This window comes from Scomber scombrus, chromosome 2 (genome assembly GCF_963691925.1).
Source record: "Scomber scombrus chromosome 2, fScoSco1.1, whole genome shotgun sequence".
Taxonomy (NCBI): Eukaryota; Metazoa; Chordata; class Actinopteri; order Scombriformes; family Scombridae; genus Scomber; species Scomber scombrus.
This window is the reverse complement of record NC_084971.1, coordinates 8,888,186-8,907,954: the sequence shown is the minus strand read 5'-3', so window position 1 is coordinate 8,907,954 and position 19,769 is coordinate 8,888,186. Positions and strand designations below refer to the sequence as shown.

The window sequence follows — 19,769 nt, the reverse complement described above, 5'->3', positions numbered from 1 at the left end:
CAGCCGGTAGAGGGCGCTACAACTACTACTACCTCCTTATGCACTATTGTAGTCAATAACATGATAGCCATTCATTTAAAGTGAACACTCACCATTTAGGTAGGTCTAGTAGTCAACTTTTACATGTTTGTTTCTTTAATTTTAATTTTTTGGTACTTGTTGGGGAGAGACAAAAAGATGATGTAAGCAGGATGTTTTGAATAAATAAAAATGTTTTGAAGTACTATGCTGCAACAGAAGAAAACAGAAAAATGACTGGTGAAATGACTGAGTAATAAACAATATTAAAGCCTGCTTGAAAAATACAGATGTGTTCCGCATCACAGGAAAAGCCTGGCAGCAAGGGAAAAGCAATACATGAATAAAGCGTTATGGCAAGTGAGAAAGTTTGTACCAAATGTGGTGAAACTCATCTTTATTGGCCAAGCGTGTATACACATACATAAGAAATGTGACACCGGTTTAAAGGCTCCTATAGTGTACTTACACAAAATAACAGGACAATCTTAAGAATCAGAAATATACGCAATGGCTGACTTCTGAAATCGTTTCTGTGAACTGTAAACAGGATAGCAATAGTGCAAATAAGTGAAGAGAGCAAGAAGTGTCGAGATGAATATTAAATGGTAAAAAAGATGTTACATTATAAACATAATTGTAGGTACAAACAATATACCGCCTGTTCAGATATACTGTAGTGAGTGAAATGCATTGCGCATTCTGTGTACAGGGCCACAAAGTCAATCATTTAAAAAACAATTTATTGTCTACTTATACTATTACGTCTGTGACTACATTTTAAATATCAGCCAAACCCTCGTGATAGTCCATTGTTTATCATCCAGTAGGAATAACATATGTAGTCAATTGCGACAGCTGCGAGGGCTTTGTGGCAGAAGTAGGTTACAAAAAGGTGCGGGTTTCCAGGGAGATGGTTAGAAGGGAACAGTCGTTTGAGGAAGATGTGAGAGACGAGGCTTCTCAGGTAGATACATTTAGTCCGTTTAAGATATTTACCGCCATTACTAAATTATATTGATTTAACTTGAGAGACAATGAAGGGTAGCATGTACGAGAAGCTATGTGTATGCTAAACAAGCTAACCAAGGGTGTCTGTTGTTAGCTTGAACGTAACGCTAACTTAGCTCTAAACAAATCGATAATGTTAAATTATCTGCATTCAGGTAGCAGCTCGGCTAGTTAACGAGCTAATTCACCATACACAATGGATAATACAAGGAGAGAAACTGCATTAACGCTACTTAGCTTGTAGCTAACTTAACGTCATTTTAGTTAACGTACATTGTTTGCTTCGATAAAATAGAATCGTTGTTCGCTTCAGAAAAACAGTCCAAACTTGCCAAGTTTGTAATGTATACAGACATACCCCTTTGTTTGTTTTTAACAGTCGTTATGAAGTTGCGCCGAGTCAAACATTTGTGATATAATGGACGAGTCAGTAAGGACTTTACTGTGTTACGTTGTTGTGAAATGAGACACTTTAAACACCTGGACACTGATAGGTGACGTAAGCGCAACAAGCTGGTATCAACTTATAGCTTTCGTTTCCTCAAACAGGAAAGAATGAGAGAGAAGAGAGATGAAAGTATGGTGAAATACCTCTCCGGGTTGTATGATGGAAGGACTGGGAAAGGAGAGATCCATCTGCAGCTCTAGACCTTTCCCCTGGCTAGGTCACCCCAAAACAGAGTCCTCAACCCTACTATGGAAACTAAAAGATTGCTTCTCCACCAATGAGACAGCCGCCCCTCCTCACATATATACAGAAGTAAGTATCTACATGTTTGCAGTCTAGATATCTGTACACACGGTCAGACATGTATGAGAAAGTGGAGGATGTTTATCACTTTCTATTCTGAAGTCTTGATGAAAAGGACAATGGTTCAGGCTTATCTGAAATTGTGTTCTGTGCATCAATCCTACATATTTTGTCATCTCATAGGTAACAATTATAAAATATTTATGAATTTAAACTCTTGCAACATTTAATTCAGCTAGAGACAAAGCATGAGTCTTTTTTGAAGGGGATCAGAAAACATTGTGGCTATAGCTACAAGTAACAGGAAAGTAGGGAAAAAAGTCAACTCTGAACCTCATTGACTTGTATTTTACAGGGGAGCTACGAAATGTTTTTATTGTTTTTAATGGTCCTGCTCCCTGGTCACCTGCATAACGACTTGGTTAAATCAAGTACAGGTGTCATTCAGGTATGATGTTGTAGTCTCTGTCAGCTGATGACTAAACGGGACAGCAAGTTCTCGAAATAGCACACCCTGTATTCAGCAAATAACAAGTTTTACTTGTTGGATGAGAGAGTGCAGTTCTTTTGGATGTAGCAATGACAATCCATGTGAAATAAACACATGTTGTAGTTGTTGGTATAAATGGTACTTTGTTTTGTCTTGCTCCCAAGCAGGACTGCATTTAGGGTGCTGTTAAAATTCAACTGCTGCACAACCATTTAGATCATTTGAATGTAACATTAATGACGTTTGCATAAAGATTTAGGAAGTTTTATGACCTGGCTGGCATGGTGTAACAAAATGAGATGAAATGAGACTTCTTCTGTGCTCAAGAACCACCAGCAGCAAGGATGACAGCCCTCAAAAGTATTTATTTCACACAATGGATTAGGGACATTTTCATTTCGGGGTGGCTAACGGCAAAACATCAACTACAACAACAAAAAACTGAACTGCATTAATCATCTTCAATTTCCCTGCTTACAACAAAAATACAAAGTTGTATCTAAAACTCCTAACACGGGTGAAGAGAAACAAAAGCACTACCCACCGTGGCTGCTATTCATACTTGTAAGGTACTGTTTACAATATTTTACAAAGATGTAGTTCAGAACATGTTGATATGCTCCTGAAGGCACTGGGCTTCCCCCAGCGCCTTCAGGAGCTGGGGCCAGTCTTTTTAAAGCTTGATCTTTTAGGCTGGAATCCATCAGCTCCCTGGAACCATCTACACCATTATATAACACACAGCCAATCAGAGAGGCTCACCTGCAGCCTGTTAGACACAGACCTTCCACAGCAGGTTTACCAGAGACAGTGAGGGAGAGATCCACAGGTGCACACACACAGAGGAGTTTAAAGCATGTAATATGAAAGTATACAAACATGTTTTCAAGATTAATTTATAATCGAACCCACTTTTTTTTTTCTTCCATGTTTCAGAACACTTACATGGAAAGCAGAAAGGCCGTGCTGGAATTGAAAGATGTCCCTCCTCCTCCTCCACACCATACTTCCTCCTCCCAATCATCCCAGCCCTTCTCTCTGGCCCCTCTTCCTTTGCCTCCTCCTTGCTTGCTTCCTCCTCAGCTTCCACAAGACTCCCACCAACAACAGCCAACACAACAGCAGCAACAAAAGGGGGCTAGCCCCAAAGTAAGCGTTTGCACTCAGTGTGACTATTGCAGCACAGAAGGCTATGGGTTATTAGGCAGTGGAGGCAGTGTTGGTAGCAATAGCAGCATTGCTGGTGTTGTCTCACTCTACATGGCCCCAGGCTCTATGGAAGCCCCCAGCAGTAGCAGCAGTATTAGGAGGTCTGGGACTTGCTCTGTAGCCTCATCTGTTCATCAGTACAAACATATCTTGAGCTGTAGCAGTGGAGGCAAAGCTCTCGATCCTTTTCTTGGTCTTGGTTGCAAACCACAAATGCCTTCCTCTGTCGCTACCTCCCAGCCAGTTTCATCACACCCCTACCTCCCCTGCTGCTCTGGTCTTCTCCATGCCTACCCAGCTGTATCTCTGCCATGCAGTCAACCCAGCATATCTTCCTCCTCAGCCCCTTTGGCTTCCTCTCTCCCCTCTATTTCATCTCTCCCTGCTCCCTTGCATGGCTCCTGCCTGGGCTCTTCTGGCTACTACACCTGTGGTGTGGACTGCAGTCCCTCAGCCAGAAGATCCCAGAGAAGCACAGCACTCGGTGAACACCCCACCTCTACCACCATCACCACCACAACCACCTCAGCACACTTCTGCTCTAATCCTATGCACCTAAATGTAGAACGCACAGTTTGTGTGAGGGGGGCACACTACTGCCAGGAGTGCTTGTTGAAGGTTGGTAGAGTTCTGCTCATTCACTGTGGCTTTCTTTGTATTAATGTGCCATGAACATCACTTTCGGTAACTATATTCTATATAATCAGAGTTGTTTCAACAGGGGCTGTCTTTTTGTATTGTTTTTCGTCAGTTTTATCTGTTCTCTGACCGTTTGATGCATTTGTACCTGTTTGCAGCCCATGAATGGTCTGGTGTCAGAGTCAGTCAACGCGTGGCCCAATGTTCCTATTCCCCAGACTACTCCTATTCCCATTCCCATTTGCAATGGCTGCGGGACCTCCTCAGATAGTTTGATGCTCATGTCAAAGACCAGCCTCAGCAAGACTGGCCAGAAGTATGGTCAGTGGACATTTGAATTCATGTATGAAATCTGAATGTGGGTATTTTATATCTGAAATAGTGTTTTCAGGCATCACAGCATTTAGTTAGTAAGTTCTACCAAATACTACAACCACAAGGAAATAACTTAATAAAAGAAATCTGTTAAAATGTTAGAACACTGATTGTGTTCAGAATGATTGTTTAATTTCCCAATACTGTAATTTCCCAGCTTGGGATCAATAAAGTCTATCTATCTATCAAAAAATTGAATCAAATATTAAAAAAAAAAAATTGAATCAAATAAGTTTGATTGTTGGTTTAACTGTGTCAGGTTCTCCAGAGAGTGCTGGCCCAGAGAACATCCCTCCGGTGGGCGTCTTCTGGGACATCGAGAACTGCAGCGTGCCCAGTGGCCGCTCAGCTGGATCTGTGGTCGAGCGCATTCGCAGCCGTTTTTTCCAGGGCCACCGTGAGGCAGAGTTCATTTGCGTCTGCGATATCAGCAAGGAGAGCAAAGCTGTTATTCAAGAGCTCAACAACTGCCAGGTACAACCAATTGCAATGTTTTCATTGAGTAGTCAGTTTGTAAGGATAAAAAAAACGTGATCTGCTCTGTGTAGGGGCAAGGGAGAGCTTCAATGCTCTAAAAATAGAAAAGTAGACTAAAACACTTAACAAAGTGCATAAATGTTCTTTTGGTCCACCAGGTTACTGTTGCACATATCAACGCCACAGCCAAGAATGCTGCAGATGACAAGCTTCGCCAGAGCTTACGGCGCTTCGCTGAGACCCACACTGCACCCGCGACTGTCGTTCTAGTATCATGTGAGTTCAGCTTCAGAGTCAGAGTAATCAATCACAGCCTTGTTACCATACCAATTCTGTGATAACCACTTTTATCTTTTTTTATTGTTGACAGCTGATGTGAACTTTGCAAGCGAGTTGAGCGACCTACGTCATCGCCATGGTTTCCAGGTAATCCTGGTCCATGGTAACCATACATCTCAAGCCCTGCTGCAGCACGCCCACCGCCACGTGGCTTTTCAGGAGATCACGGCTGATCTGCCCCGTATGCTTGTCAAAGCACAGGTAGGCTTCACGAATGTTTCATTGGTACTTTCTTGATTCACCTTGTTTTAATTGAGGTAAGTAGATGCAGGTATAGATCGTATCTCATTTTAGTGTGGTCTTACCAGGAGGGCAGTTGGAATGTGAATCTGAGCATCTTTTCAATTATTTATTGACCCATTTTTCTTTTAGGGATCATTAGTTTAAAATCTGATCTCAATCACTGTACAGCATCCTCCAAAGAGTTTTTCGACTAAAAGGAGGACTACTGCATTTAATTTAAGTGTAAATTATACAAACCCAGACAGGCGCGCTGTTTCTTCCTCCCCTCCCTCAGCCCAGTTTCAACCTCCTCTATGTGCACAACCTCCCTGTCAACTGTGACAAGAGTCTGCGGAATGCTGTCAAGCTCAGGCTCCGCCGCCTGTCAGACAACTGTGGTGGCAAGGTTCTGGGGATGACCCAGGGCACAGCAGTCCTCCGTTTTGGCAGCCCTGAGGCAGCTTCACGTGCCCGCAAGCGAATGGAAAATGAGGATGTGTTTGGCCGCCGAATCAGCCTCTCCTTCTCCCCGCGGCCCAGATGGGATGAAAGTCCTGACCCTGAGCTTCAGTCTCAGCCCCATCACTTGCCTGCACCTCACCCTCAGACACTGCCCCAGCCCTTTCAAACCCAGGATTCAGTGTTCGCCCCACCCCTATCGATATCCTCCTCTTTTCTGCCCCTGGAGAAGCCCAGGTCACCCAGGAGGCCACGGCGAGCAACCCGTCCATGCTACACCCCTGGCCCAGTGCCTGAAAGGCCCTACAGCCCCAAGAGGGGGTGCAGTGGGCCTCCCGGTGGTGCTCCAGCCAAGCCCCATCAGGTCAGCAGACTCGCCAGTGCCTGCTTCCCCTTAACCTCCATTTGCCCCTCTGTCTTTGTCTGGGCTGCTTTGTAAATCACAACAGCTTTTCTCCCCCCCCTCCTTCTAATTGCCGCCTTGACTAACAGTTTGTAGCTGCTTGCTAAGCGTCATTTGTCAGCCTGTGCTAGCATGTATCAGTAGTTCGTGCTTTGTGTCTCCCCTCTTGTCCTGCATGTTGGCTGGTCATTTATTATATTAATGCATGAATGGCCAGTAGCTTTTGTGCTCCCCCCCCTAACAGCCTTGTCAAGTATATCAGTGCTGATATACTGCTTCGTGTGACAGTTTCTGTGTTTTGCTCATGTGTGCTCCATGCTGCTTTTTGTCGCTGAACTTGGTCCCTGCAATTCGCCACTATGAGAAAACCTGACCTCTGGTGGCTGGAAGGACTGTTCTGGCTTGTCTTCTTCTTGCTTCATTGTAACCAAACAGTCATTAGTGGGCGAATGACACAAACAGATTTCTGTATCAGTAGACTCAAACTATGGATGGGCATTTAAAACCTGTCTGTATAGTCAATTCAACATCAAATACTTGATTTTAAATGCACATCCTTAGCTAAATCTCAGAACTTAAGTTTATGCCCTTTTTTAAAGGAACTTTTTCCACTGAGCTTGTTTTCATATCCACTAACAAATTAACACAACCCATATACAGAACATAGATGCACACTAACAGTACCCATCCAGTCAATATCTATTAACATCTGCTGACTCTATCTGGTCCAGGAGCTGGGCAGTGTGGAGGGCAAGCCCAAAATGGACTTCCAGTACCTTAATAAAGGGCGTCCAGCTTCCTCTTCGCCCCACAGTAATGGTGAGACAGGATCCCTGGAGCAGGTGACCAAGCCCGGCCTCACTGGAGAATCCATATACAGAAGGAGGTAAACACAGGGAGTGGGGACATTAGACTGAGAACAATTTGATCTGATGACATGGTCAAAACTCTAGTCAATGGCAACATGTTATTTTTTTGTATCTTTGTATTTTTATTTTAGGGTGTGCAAGTGCTTCATTTTTATTCTATTCTTGTTCTTCCTTTTTTTGTAGAAGAGAGGGCTCCAATCCTCGCAGTGCCACTGAGTCTCCTGTAGAGCAAGGAGACCGGAGTTCAGCAGAGTTCCAGATCAGCACACCCTCAGCCTTCAGCAAGTTGAATCTGCACAGGAGCTTCAGTCCCCTCGTCCTGTCCCAAGGCTCTTGGTCCTCCAGGTGACATATGTGGTTTTGTTTACATGTTTGACTGAATTGGCTGAGAGCGTGGGACACTGCTAATGCATGACATAACTGCTCAAGACCTTCATTTTATGTAATGTTGGTTAATTTAAATGTGTCCTCTGTTTTTCTGACAAAAGGAGTGCGTCACCTTGCCTGTCCAGCCGCTCGTCACCCCTGCTTACCGCTCCTCGTAGCCCTCGCCCTGAAGGTACTCCTGAGCCGTTCTCAGAGGGTGCAGAAGTCCAGGTGGCCAACCTGGACTACAGAATGTCCCGCAAGGATCTTCAACAGACACTGCATGACACCTTCTCCCGATACGGCCGGGTAAGGCCTTACAGCAGTGGCAATACTGCAGTGATAAATGTGTAGATAACATAAGCTTGTATACTCTTGTTGGTTTGGCATCTGATTCCAAAAGAACAAAGTTTTTAATAATAATTTCATGTTTGCAATAGGAATAACCCCTGCTTCTACAATGTGGTATGACTTGTTTTGTCTAGGTGAAAGCTGTGGAGCTTAGCCCCCACACTGACTATCAGCTGAAAGCCACAATCCAGATGTTGTCTTTACAGCAGGCCATCAGTGCTGTCAGTGGGCTGCACCGTTACAAGATTGGAGGCAAGCGCATTCAGGTGTCACTGATCACCGGCGGCAGCTGCAAATCACTTGCCATGCTCAGGTACCATCGTACTTAGTTTACGTTGTGTTGAAGGCTTATTAAATATGATAGTCATAGCTTGTTTTAACTTAGTGCAATTTTCAGATATATTAATTTTTTAAATAACAATGCCTTTAATTGATTCTGCTTATCGGTCCGATTCTTCGATTCCTTTATTCTCTATAAGAGAAATTTCACCTTTGTCATTATGCAGCTCAGAGATCATCAGCATTCTTCAGGAAGCCCCTGCCAATTGTCTTCCTCTATTCAAGTTCACTGAGATCTATGAGAAAAAGTAAGTAACTTTGTTAAAGCACATAGAATTCAAACATGAGTAGATTTACTGATATTTTGTACTTGGAATATAACATCTAAACTTATATGTTCTTTTGTTTTTCTTCCCTCCCCAGGTATTCCCGTAAGCTTGTGGTGGGCGACCTGTACAGGTTACCAGACATAGTGGCAGTTCGGGAGCAGGGAGGTTCCAGGCTTGTGTGCCTTCTGCCCAGCAGCCAAATCCGTCAGAGTCCACTGGGATCTTCCCAATCGCAGGAGGGCTCCTCTTCAACGAGTGGTAGCCCTGTGGTCTTTGAGGAGCTGGACTACCATGAACCTGTCTGCAGACAACACTATGCACAGCAGGACTTCAGGTAATTAAAATCTTGCATAAAATGCACATGGTATACATGATACTCTGATTAAATGCTCATTTACTTAAAATCTCTATATAAAGTAAAGAATCTCTGTCTCTCTGTATGCATGTCCTTTCGTGTATGTCTTGAACCGTTCATTTGATTGACTCCACACTTGGTTGGTGCATTGCTGGGGGAAAAGGGGAGTGTCAAATTTGGTGCAATTTGGATAGGCAATATGTTTTTTACAACGTGGATTTATAAACTTTGAATGGACTAGCAATCAGTGAGTTGCTCCTCATTGTGCATAGGCAGGCCAGAGCTTCAGGGCTATGCCAACTGACTCCAGCATGTCAGGGAGAGACCAGAGATGAGGGGAAGAGTCAGAGAAAAGTGCTCTAAAGAGAGAAAATTAGACCGTGAAAACAGCTTCTAATCAAGAATGTACACTCTGACCCCGTGTCTAGACAGAAAGCGTAACATTAGCACCATGTTTAGCATATCAGCAATGAGTGGCTACTCAGGAGGCATTCAGGTACATGGTTGAGTGGTTCATCCCCATCTTGGAAACACTCGTAGCCCATTACACAATGACTGCTGCTAAGTGAGTAAAATAAAGAAAATATTTCCACAGGCATTTCCAAACCATTTGTCTCATATGCTCTTGATACCATGGCGATTTTGAAGGGCCACTACAGACAAAGCACAAAGCTCAAACAAACATGCATACTCAAATCCAAATTGAAGGCACAAAAGATAGGAACGAACCAAGGACCTAATACGAATGATCCACTTCATTTTAGGATGCACATTTTAATTCAGACTACTTAAAATGAGAATATAACATTAATTTAGTATTAGGGTACTTATTATTTATAACATTTGTATATAGTAGAATGTTAGTTTCTTTCATGTTGTTGGTGTATAAACTCATCCCCACTTCACATCAACTGTATTATTTTTTCTTTGCTTTGAAGTAGCGGCCGCAGGAACAGGCACATTTTGAACAGGCACTGTATTAGTATGCAATGAAAGAGTAGCTTGTTCCTTCTTGACAAACTCCAGAAGTCAACCAGTTTAATAGACGGCTATTGTTGGCCACTTGGCAGTTGCTCTCAGCATCTTAGATTGACCTGCCAATTACCCCACTTGCATTTCAGGCATTTGGGAGTACTTTTCTTTACTAAGCTAAGATTTTCTTATCTGCTCTGAAGCGTTGAACTTCAGATAACTGTCAACTCCTGACTGACCATCTTGTTTTTACCTTTCTGTTTATAGTGAGGCTGACTTTGACCCCGACTCGTATAAAATTCCATTTGTTGTGATGTCTCTGAGCACTTTGGCCTCTGAGGTCCACAGTCTGCTGCAGTCACATGAAGGAACCCTTCCACTACTCAGGTGATAAATCATTCTTTAATTCACGTATCACATTTTGGTTCAAACAGAGCATGTTTTCCTCACGTCATAAAGTCAATAATGCAGCGTGCGTTTGTTTATTTTTAGTTTTACAGACTGTTATGAAGACAAATTCAGCCAGCTGCAGGTGGGCAATGAGACTCTGGAGGACAGTGTTCCTCTGGAGCACCTCATTACCTGTGTCCCCAGTATCACAATAGTCACAGCTCAGAATGGCTTCAAAGTCATTAAATGGATCCACAACAGACCACCAGCACCAAACTCAGGTGGGAACAATCACAAATTTACAAATCTTAGTTCCGTTTGAGGGTATTTGTTGACCTTTTTAATCTCAAACCTGCTATTTCCTGACAACACCATGAGTAACATAATATAGTGCTTATATTTACCACTCAACACCTGCAGAGTCGTGGATTCAGCGATGCAAGAGTCCGGTCGGCAACCCTCAGCTCATTCAATTCAGCCGAGAGATTATTGACCTGTTGAAGAGTCAGCCGTCATGCATGATGCCCATCAGCAAATTCATACCTTCGTACCACCATCACTTTGCCAAGCAGTGCCGCGTCTCTGACTACGGCTACACCAAGCTGCTGGAGCTGCTGGAGGCTGTGCCGCATGTCCTGCAGGTATCTGTTTAGAGACTGTGCCTGTGCTAAATTGTAAAATAATTAGGATCGGTCAAGAAAAGAAAATTTAAACTTTTGTTAGTTTGTCATTTATTATGCATACATATTGTGTATTTTTTAATTTTCGTTTTCTTTACCTACAGATCTTGGGCATGGGTACCAAGCGCCTACTGACCCTGACCCACCGTGCTCAAGTGAAGCGCTTCACTCAAGACCTGCTTAAACTGCTCAAGTTTCAAGCCAGCAAACAAGTGGCTATCAACGACTTTATGCAGGCATACCATTGGTCAGTCAGCATTGCTTTGAGACGCATAATTATGTTGGTGCATCGCCTTTGTGTTTTGCATAGATTTTTATGATTTTCTTCCGATAAATGCCTGAGCGTTTGCAGCTTCAGCCACACATGTGATTCAACAACAATTTAGTATCAGTGTCGTGTTGACAATAATCTATTTTACAATATGTGCATTAGGTGCTTCTCCAGAGACTGGAGGGTAATCGACTACGGCGTATGTGACCTGATGGACCTGCTGACAGAGATCCCTGATACCACCATCACCATCACACATCAGGAAACCGACACTATCATCTCCGTTCCCAAGAGAGGTCCGTTATTAAAACACTCTTATAGAAGTGAAAGTGAATTGTAAACATCTGTCACATCCCAGAGCGTTGTCTTCTGTAGCTATGTTAATTTATTTTTATTCCAAATAGTTTATTAATTTAACTTGATGATCTGATTGCTGAAGTTACAGCATTCTGTGCAGTCCATTATCAAGCTGAGTGTAATGAAGAAACTGATTAATAAAATGTTATTGTAACTGATATAAATGGTGGCATTAAAACACAGATGCTAGCACACATTTGTGTAAATAAAACATATTCTGAAACTAATTGAAAACCTCTGAATACGGAATGAAGAATTGCACAGTTTGTGGTTTAAACATTTCATCCGTTTACAGTGAAGTCTCATTTCATTTGCCCACAGAGCGCACTGTGGAGGAAATGGAGCGCACCAAGCAGTTTGGGAAGGAGGTGGTGGACCTACTCCGTCACCAGCCTCACTGCAGAATGCCCTTTAGCAAATTCATCCCCACCTACCACCACCACTTCGGTCGTCAGTGCAAGCTCAGCTACTACGGTTTCACCAAACTCATGGAGCTCTTTGAGGCGATCCCTGAAGTATTAATGGTGAGCAGGACCCAGCATGTGTCATGAATTTTCTATTTCTCTTGACTCACTAACTCAAATTGAATTACTAATAGCTGAATACATCTTTTGTTATGTTTTGTTTAGACCTGGGTAATTCTACCCAACTTTTCCCCCAACTGAATACTTATATGTAATTCTATAAGATTTTGACATCTTATTCTCTTCAATTCCGTCTTCCTGAACTGCACATTTGATATCTCTCATGTTCCCTCTGCCTTTGTCAGGTGTTGGAGTGTGGAGAGGAGAAAGTGCTGACTCTGACAGAGGTGGAGCGTATCAAGGCTCTGGCAGCTCAGCTGGTCAAGCTGCTGCGAGCTCAGAAAAACTCCAGCCTTCCTGTCAACCAGCTGCTCACAGAGTACAGCAAGACCTTTGGTTACGGCCTCCGCCTGCAGGACTACGACGCCAGCTCCCTGCCTGCCCTGCTGGCCAAACTCTGCCATGTTGTCAAGGTAAAGAATATCTCAATGATGATTTTTTTTTTTAAGTTTTTTTTTTTTTAGCTGGTTTGGATTCCCTTTTCCTGACTCTTAATAGCATTTGTAGAGCTTCAAGCTATTGGAAATGACTTCAAATAAATGTTTACAGGTAAATTCTGACCCAATCTACAGCTGTAACATTAAAATACATATACGGGTTGATCTGGGTTAGTTGTCTAATTTATTGATTTAAACATTTATTCAAATTTTGCCACTAATTAACTACACGTGATCCTAAATGTATCTGGTTTAGTCAATTTAGGACTATGCATCCTTCATATAAAGTTTGTCCATTTTGTTGTCAGAAGTCTGTTCTGTTAAAAGCTTCTCTGCTTACATGTTGCTACACTCAATACTACTGACTAGTTAATTGCTAACAAACAAGCCACCACTCTCTTTCCATCTCAAGGTGGTGGATGGCTCAGAAGGTCGGGAAGTGCTGTTGATCAACAGGAAGTCTCTGCGTTCGCTGACTTCACAGCTACTTGCACTGCTCATGTCCCAAGAGGATCAGGTCACCAAGGGTCTTAAGGTGGAAGAGCTGAGTCAGCGTTACCTGGCTGTCCACGGAGCCCCTCTCAACCCATGTGAATATGGGTTCCTCTCACTCAGCGAGCTGCTCAAGAGCTTGCCCTACCTCGTGGAGGTGAGTGGAAGTTAATCATCTGTGAGCCTCTGCATGCCTTCTGTGCTTTTCCAAATGTGTAGTCAAATCGCATCTCCATTTTTATTTCATTCATCTACTCTGACTGTTTGATCTTTCTACTTTCACAGCTGTACCATGAAGAATACGATGAAAGCGCCACATTTGGCAACACTGCTGGCAGTCGCAGTGAGGACTGGGTGAGGCTGACCAGGCTTTACCAGTTTGCGCGGTATGTGCGTGCTCTGCTCCACACCTACCATTACAACCAGATCTTCCTGACCGAGTTCCAGGGAGCTTACAACAAATTCACAGGCTGCAGCATCGAGCCACGTTCCTACGGATACACCAGCACTGACGAGCTGCTCAGCGCCATTCCACAGGTGGAGATTTACTTCACTAGATATAGTTTGAAAGTAGTACTTCTAGAAGGTGGATTATTACACTGGGGTTTAAGTGTGAGACCTGCTAATCTAATAATAGTGCTAAAATCTTTCTGTTTTTATTTATTATTTACATCACACTGCATCGTGATCCCTCTGCATCAGATCTTGCAGTTCAGTCTTTTTTCCACATCTTGTTTTATTTTGATTATGTGGTGTGTCTTCAGGTGGTCTGGATCAAAGGACATGGTCACAAGAGGATTATCGTTTTGAAGAACGATATGAAAGGTAAAGCTGATGAGCATCTTTCTCACGGGATGTTTGATTTGATTAGTCATGAATGATTTTAAGCCCGCCTTTTATGTGCAATCATGTGTTTCACACACAGACTGGAAATTATGACCCAAGACTGACATACCTGTGCATGTATGTGTGTTTTTAGCAAGGGCAAGCTCCTCAGTCCCTAACAGCCCCCAGCCAGGAGAAAACACAGAGAGCCCGAGAGACAGCCCGATAAGCAGTGTAGACTCTGGAGCCCAGAGTTCAGGTAATTAAACCGTGAAATGAGACAAATGTCCAGATTTTTAAAAAGTAGGAGGAGATTCACGTCAAAATGATCATCCACTGAGATCAGTTACATTTATTCATCTGTAGAACTCCTCATTTCATGTTTGACTGAAAGGGCATGTTCTCTGTTCTACCTACCAGGTGGCGACGTAGCAGCAGAGTCGGAGCTGCTGTGTCTGACATCCCCGATGGACCTGCTGTGTGGTCCTGTACCATCTTGCCTACCGTCACCCCAGCTGCACCCGGACCCCGTCCTCCTCCAGCAAGCGGACCTGATTCACTTCGAGGAGAAAACTCCACCACCGCAACCACCTACAGGTACTGCATTTGAAGCTGGAAGATATGTTGTTAAATAGTCTCGTTGTTTAAGACATGTCACAGTCAAAGCAAGAGAGAACAAAAATACATTTTAATGAGCACATCACACTCCTGTTGGCACCTTTCTTGTCTCTCATGAGGCGTAAACTCAATCTGTACTTGTGTATTTTCAGAGAATGATGAACCTGTGGTGGCAGTCGCCAAGCCTCCACCGCCCCCCGACATGAAGCCACCTTTGTCCACGGACAGTCCAAGCAGAAGAGCCACTCGCAGCAGAATCAAGCTTGCTGCCAACTTCACATTCACAGCAGACCTCTGATCCTCTCAACATACACGCACACATCCAGTGTCATCGGCACACAAAGCCATACCAGTTCACACACAGTGTAACTCTAAATAGAAGAGTTGACCGGCTACACTAAACTCACTACAAAGAATTGACCCCAGAAGAGCATTGAGATTTGTCCCCTCAACATCCTAACAGGCTGTTAGCTTTCTTTTTCTGCTTTCTTCTAAATGTCATCGGCCGTCTTTATTCTCCTTGTTTCTTGTTCCACCATCAGTGTCTGTTGCTCTGATGATGGTCACCAAGCTGTGATATACTTTTTGCAGATTTTCTGCAATTCTCTATTTCGCCAAATTCATCCACTGTGAACTTTTTTTTTCTTCTTTTTTTTTGATTTCATCTCGAGGGAATTTAAATTATATTTCCATGAAAGTGCATCTTCAGCCACTTTGTGTCAAAGAACACTTTTCGCCTCACAGAAAACGATCAATGTAGAGTCTAAAAATGAGTTAGTTGTCGCTGTGTGTACAGTAGAGTATGGGCTAATTATTGGGATAAATGGATGAATATGTTTATTTACATTCAGTCCAAGAAATTCAGTTATTCACTCTGTTTGTAGAGATGCTTTGTTCATCTGATATATATAGCAAGCTTCACATTTACTTCTTGTATCCCCAAAGACAGAATTTTATTTACTACATTCATTCATTTTTGAACTCATTTCAAATATCAGAGATTTAGCTTTGTAGGAAGCCCCAGATATGTTAGCCAAACTGGCTGCTGTTTCATTCTTTCAGTCCTAAGACTAAAGCTTTATGGATTTCTTAAGAGGTAGCTTGTCTTTGAGGTATATTCTCATCTTTTTTTTTGTTGTAAAGTAACCTAAGGATAGCTTTTCAGTTTTTTTTTATATTACGCAGAGTATTTAGTAGTCTGTGGAAGAGTTTGGCCTAAATGTGTGGTGTATTTGGTGGGAATTCAATGACTGGACATAAGAGATAAACCGGTGTTAACTGTTCAGATAGTCATTCTTTATTGAAAGCCAACAGTCTTTGAACAGATAAAGTACAGATTGAAAGGTTTTGATTGACTAGCACTGCTCTCAGGAATTTTTATTCTTGTAGTATTTCGACTTAATTTATAGCAAAGATTTTGGCTCGTCCGTCTTTGGCCGCTAATGAGGGCCTGAAGGGGAAGCGTGGCTCTAACACTCTGGCCAGGCGTGTGTTTAGGCAGCAGGATCTGAAGGTATACTGTCATTGTTCCTCTTTAGCCAGCAGCCGGTGCATTTGTGTGCTTTTAGCTGTATTTTGTCTGTGTGTGGTTTACACGAGTAGGTGGTGTGAAATATGCATGGAGTGCATAAATGAGTTTTATGCATGGTGTAAGCCAGGGAGGAGCAGACAGGATCAGATGATGGCAAGACATTCTTTAAGATCGGTCTTTTTATTTCCACCATGTTTTAGGGGTCTTAGAGGTGGGGTCACTGTCGCAGTTGCTGCATGAACCTTCTCAAGGTTTTTTTATTTTTGAGTTAACCTTGTTGCTAGTCGGCTCCATCTGCGACAGCGGCCCCACGGCCTGAGTTGATGGGTTCAAGGGGAGCGGTAAAGCACCCCTGAGTTTTTGATTTTTAATGACGAGGTGAATGGTTGCGACGGTTTTAGGGAAAAGAGAAGGGACTGGGAGGCGGTAGGCTGTTTGCGGAGCAGTCTCCTGAATAGACTGACATCCACATAGAGGACCCTCTGCGGCTCTCTGGAATCTGCCTGGCTTTTACAATGGCTTGTATTTGCCATGGCGCCAAAGGAATTTGTATAGTACCTCCCCGCCCCTCACATCTCATGTTAAAGCGTTTTTACTTGCTGATGTGTGTTGGTTTTGTCTGTTTTCCTCGGTCGGAAGTGTCTACAGGACAGCTGGCTGTTGAGTTTGCCACCAAATTGACGTTGACTGCCCGTCACGTTTAGCACCACCTGAGTCAAAGGGTTGCTGCTGTTTGTGTTCAGAGGAAAGGTTCAAAGAATGGGTAAGAGCCCATTTCCATCAGTTTTCTGTGCAGTTTCAGTGTTTACCTGTTTAGTCAGTGTTAGCAGAGTTGTTACATGAGTTTTCTGTGTCAGACTTGATTTTTTGACCTTTTTAAAGCTGAGAGATTCCACCTGCCGACTTTGACCACTCACCAAAAAGCCAATCAAACTGTTTTTAATTATGGCTGCTGCAGCTCAGGTCTCCTGCAATGTTTTACTGACGTTTTGGAAACCTATTTGATCAAATTATAAGCAGATCAGAATAGTTCATGATTTAAAATTGGTCACAAGATGTTTAGATTTAACTTACTTGGAGTTACTTTTTGTCTATTTGAAGAAGCCCCAGCTCTCCTTTTTAGAGTATCACAGTGACATCTAACTCAGATAAATAAATTTAACTTCCCCCGTTTAGCCTTCTCTTTGTTTTGGTTACATCAGTGAGAAGCTATTGTACCAGTCGAAAATATGCACTTCTGCATAGTTTAGGTTTAAGAAATGCATAATGTGAAATTATTCTTTGTACTGTACCTCACTTTGTCTTATTTGTTTTGTCTAAATTATTTTGTTTGCACTAGATGTTCAACACTCGACTGTTAGAAACTATATTTTCAATCTTTTAGACAGGGCTACAGTGTCTTTAAAACTCCTGCCTCCTGCCTTGTGATCAGTTTTTGTTAAGCTGCTTAACAACTGTCTCACTGTACATTAACCCCCAACCCCACTCACCCACTCCCCACCCTGCAGTCACATCGTTTTAAATCCTCACGTACCAGAAGTTGCTGTAACAGTCTAACATTGTTGAAGGGACCAAAAAGAAAAGATTTCTGTTAATAAATTTCACAAGCATCATTTCTGCCTCGCCTCAATGTTTGATTTTGTAGGGGGGAGGGGGGTGATTGATCATATCAGACAAAATCAACCAGTCTGTTCCTGAAAGATGCTCTTTATTTAAACATATATGTACAGGTAGTTTCAGCTTATTTTCTGCATATTTGTTCATTAGTCAACATTAGGACCTTCATAAATTCACTACTACTACAGAACGCTAAGTTATCAGAGGGAAGGTAAAAGTGACAAACTAGCAACGCTTTGCTCGACAGGAGTCACTAAAGTCCTAAATACACTCAAACATACATTGTCTATTGAAGGCATTTACAAGAGTTGCATTCTTTTTCCTGCCGTTTTCTCATTTAAAAACGCAAGACTAAAATCAGAGGATGCAAGTTTGTATCGGTAATATCCAGAATAACTATACATGATGTCATACAGTACCATCACAGTCAGTAACACCCGGTAGCTGATGATGACTGAGATGACATTAGGATGGCAGGTGAAGTGGTGACTTCAGGGAATGAGGAAGCAGTCGTGGCCATTTAATAAAATAAAAAGTAAATAATGAAAGAGCTGTGAGGTAACTAAATCACTGGTGGAAACGCTGCTACAAAGGTGAGTCATGTAAGTCTGCTAGCATGATCCTATACAGTCCGATTACCTCCTAATAACAAAATTAGGAGGATTCATCCTTTTCAACCACCACAACTGAAAAAACCCGATGCACATTTTTATACAGGATGGGTTTGGAAACACATAAGCGCTGTGTGATCTGTGAATGAAAGCTTAGTCTTAAAGGACCAGTGTGTAGAGTTTAGTGGCCTCTAGTGGAACAGACTTGGCAGAAGTAATATTCAATTAGTGTTTAATCACCTGAAATTAAGAACTGTTTTGGTTACTTTAGAATGAGCCCTTTATATCCACATAGGGTGACTGCACCGCCATGTTTCTACAGTAGCCCAGAATGGACAAACCACGCACTGACCCTAGAGGGGTCCCTTCACATTGTGAGTTTCACAGCCACCGTACACACACATCCATTGGACAAGCTTTGAAGGGGAGGGTGGAGAAGGGGTATTCATTTGGTTGCAGTCTGTAACTTCACCACTAGATGCCACTAAATCTTACGCACTGGCCCTTTAATGTTTTAATATGATCGTACTTCGCTCGCTTGATCTGAAAACAAACGGAGTCCGTAGCGTCCACTACCTGGGGAAAAATAACTCATCAAAACAAAACAGTGTACTGTATCATATTCCTAAAAGTTCAGTCATTAAGTTGTAACCACAGTTTGTGCATTTTTATTAAACGGGAAGGAGCTGTTGATTTATATTTGATGACACAGATGATTTGGCCTCTTTGCAGCTATGTTCATTGTCTGTTAAAGAAGACAAATTAATTGGCATTAAGCCTAATATGACCCAGCTTTGAATCAGTGTTCCCAGTGCTGTTTAAGTCAAGTAGTGTGTGTGTCAGTTCTCTAGCTTCTGACCACCACAGACATTGTTTGACTCTGCCTGAGCTTCATATCCAGAAGAGCAGATACTGCAGAACCAAAGATAAGAGAACTACAACTGCTTTTCATGCCACAGCACAGAGTCAAAAATATCTCTCGGCTCCAGTACAAAGAACACACGGGCTGAATCTCTTTATTTCTTTCTCCAGTTACCAGTGTTCATTGTTCACTTTAATCGGAAGCTGCGTGGTTTGTTTGAACCACACGTGTTGGGAGTGACAATAAAAATGCTGAGTTGCAGGTCTCCTGAAAGTGAAAGAGGTGCACTGGTTGGCGTTAAAGGGCCGGAATGAAAGAATAAATACCCGTCATCAAACATGATGTGATAACAGATGTTTTTTCCTGTCGAACAGAGAACCCCAGGATCTATGTAGTTTACTTCGTGGACATTGTGCTTTTTCTTCTGATACATGATGCTGAACCATGATACAGGAATGTTAAAATATTTGTCTGTTCCGGATTAAAACATGTATGTATTTGATTTTTTTTTTTGTGTTTACAATGCCCATGATTCTCTCACTTCCAAAAGCCCCTCGAGTACTGATTAGGGATCAGTTTC

General features: G+C 42.6%; 1 protein-coding gene across 1 annotated transcript; it reads left to right on the top strand.

Annotated features, from left to right (window-relative positions):
- The first annotated feature begins 906 nt into the window (after positions 1 to 906).
- LOC133991921 (meiosis regulator and mRNA stability factor 1) lies at positions 907 to 17,698 on the top strand. The gene is made up of 27 exons (XM_062430537.1): positions 907 to 985; positions 1,579 to 1,789; positions 3,207 to 4,097; positions 4,277 to 4,439; positions 4,753 to 4,967; positions 5,129 to 5,246; positions 5,341 to 5,510; positions 5,827 to 6,354; positions 7,125 to 7,279; positions 7,446 to 7,607; positions 7,751 to 7,937; positions 8,114 to 8,292; positions 8,486 to 8,566; positions 8,682 to 8,921; positions 10,182 to 10,301; positions 10,407 to 10,585; positions 10,725 to 10,945; positions 11,089 to 11,231; positions 11,418 to 11,551; positions 11,934 to 12,136; positions 12,382 to 12,609; positions 13,046 to 13,282; positions 13,411 to 13,662; positions 13,890 to 13,950; positions 14,105 to 14,209; positions 14,371 to 14,547; positions 14,721 to 17,698. Exons 2-27 carry the CDS (start codon positions 1,634 to 1,636, stop codon positions 14,864 to 14,866), a joined length of 5,451 nt encoding a protein of 1,816 aa, XP_062286521.1. The 5' UTR covers positions 907 to 985; positions 1,579 to 1,633; the 3' UTR covers positions 14,867 to 17,698.
- The last annotated feature ends 2,071 nt before the right edge of the window (positions 17,699 to 19,769 follow it).

Coding starts and splice junctions, on each gene's coding strand:
- LOC133991921 (XM_062430537.1), top strand. CDS start 1,634: ATGATGGAAGGACTGGGAAAGGAGAGATCCATCTGCAGCTCTAGACCT. Junction 8,293..8,485: donor AAATCACTTGCCATGCTCAG/GTACCATCGTAC, acceptor GTCATTATGCAG/CTCAGAGATCATCAGCATTC. Junction 10,302..10,406: donor GGAACCCTTCCACTACTCAG/GTGATAAATCAT, acceptor GTTTATTTTTAG/TTTTACAGACTGTTATGAAG.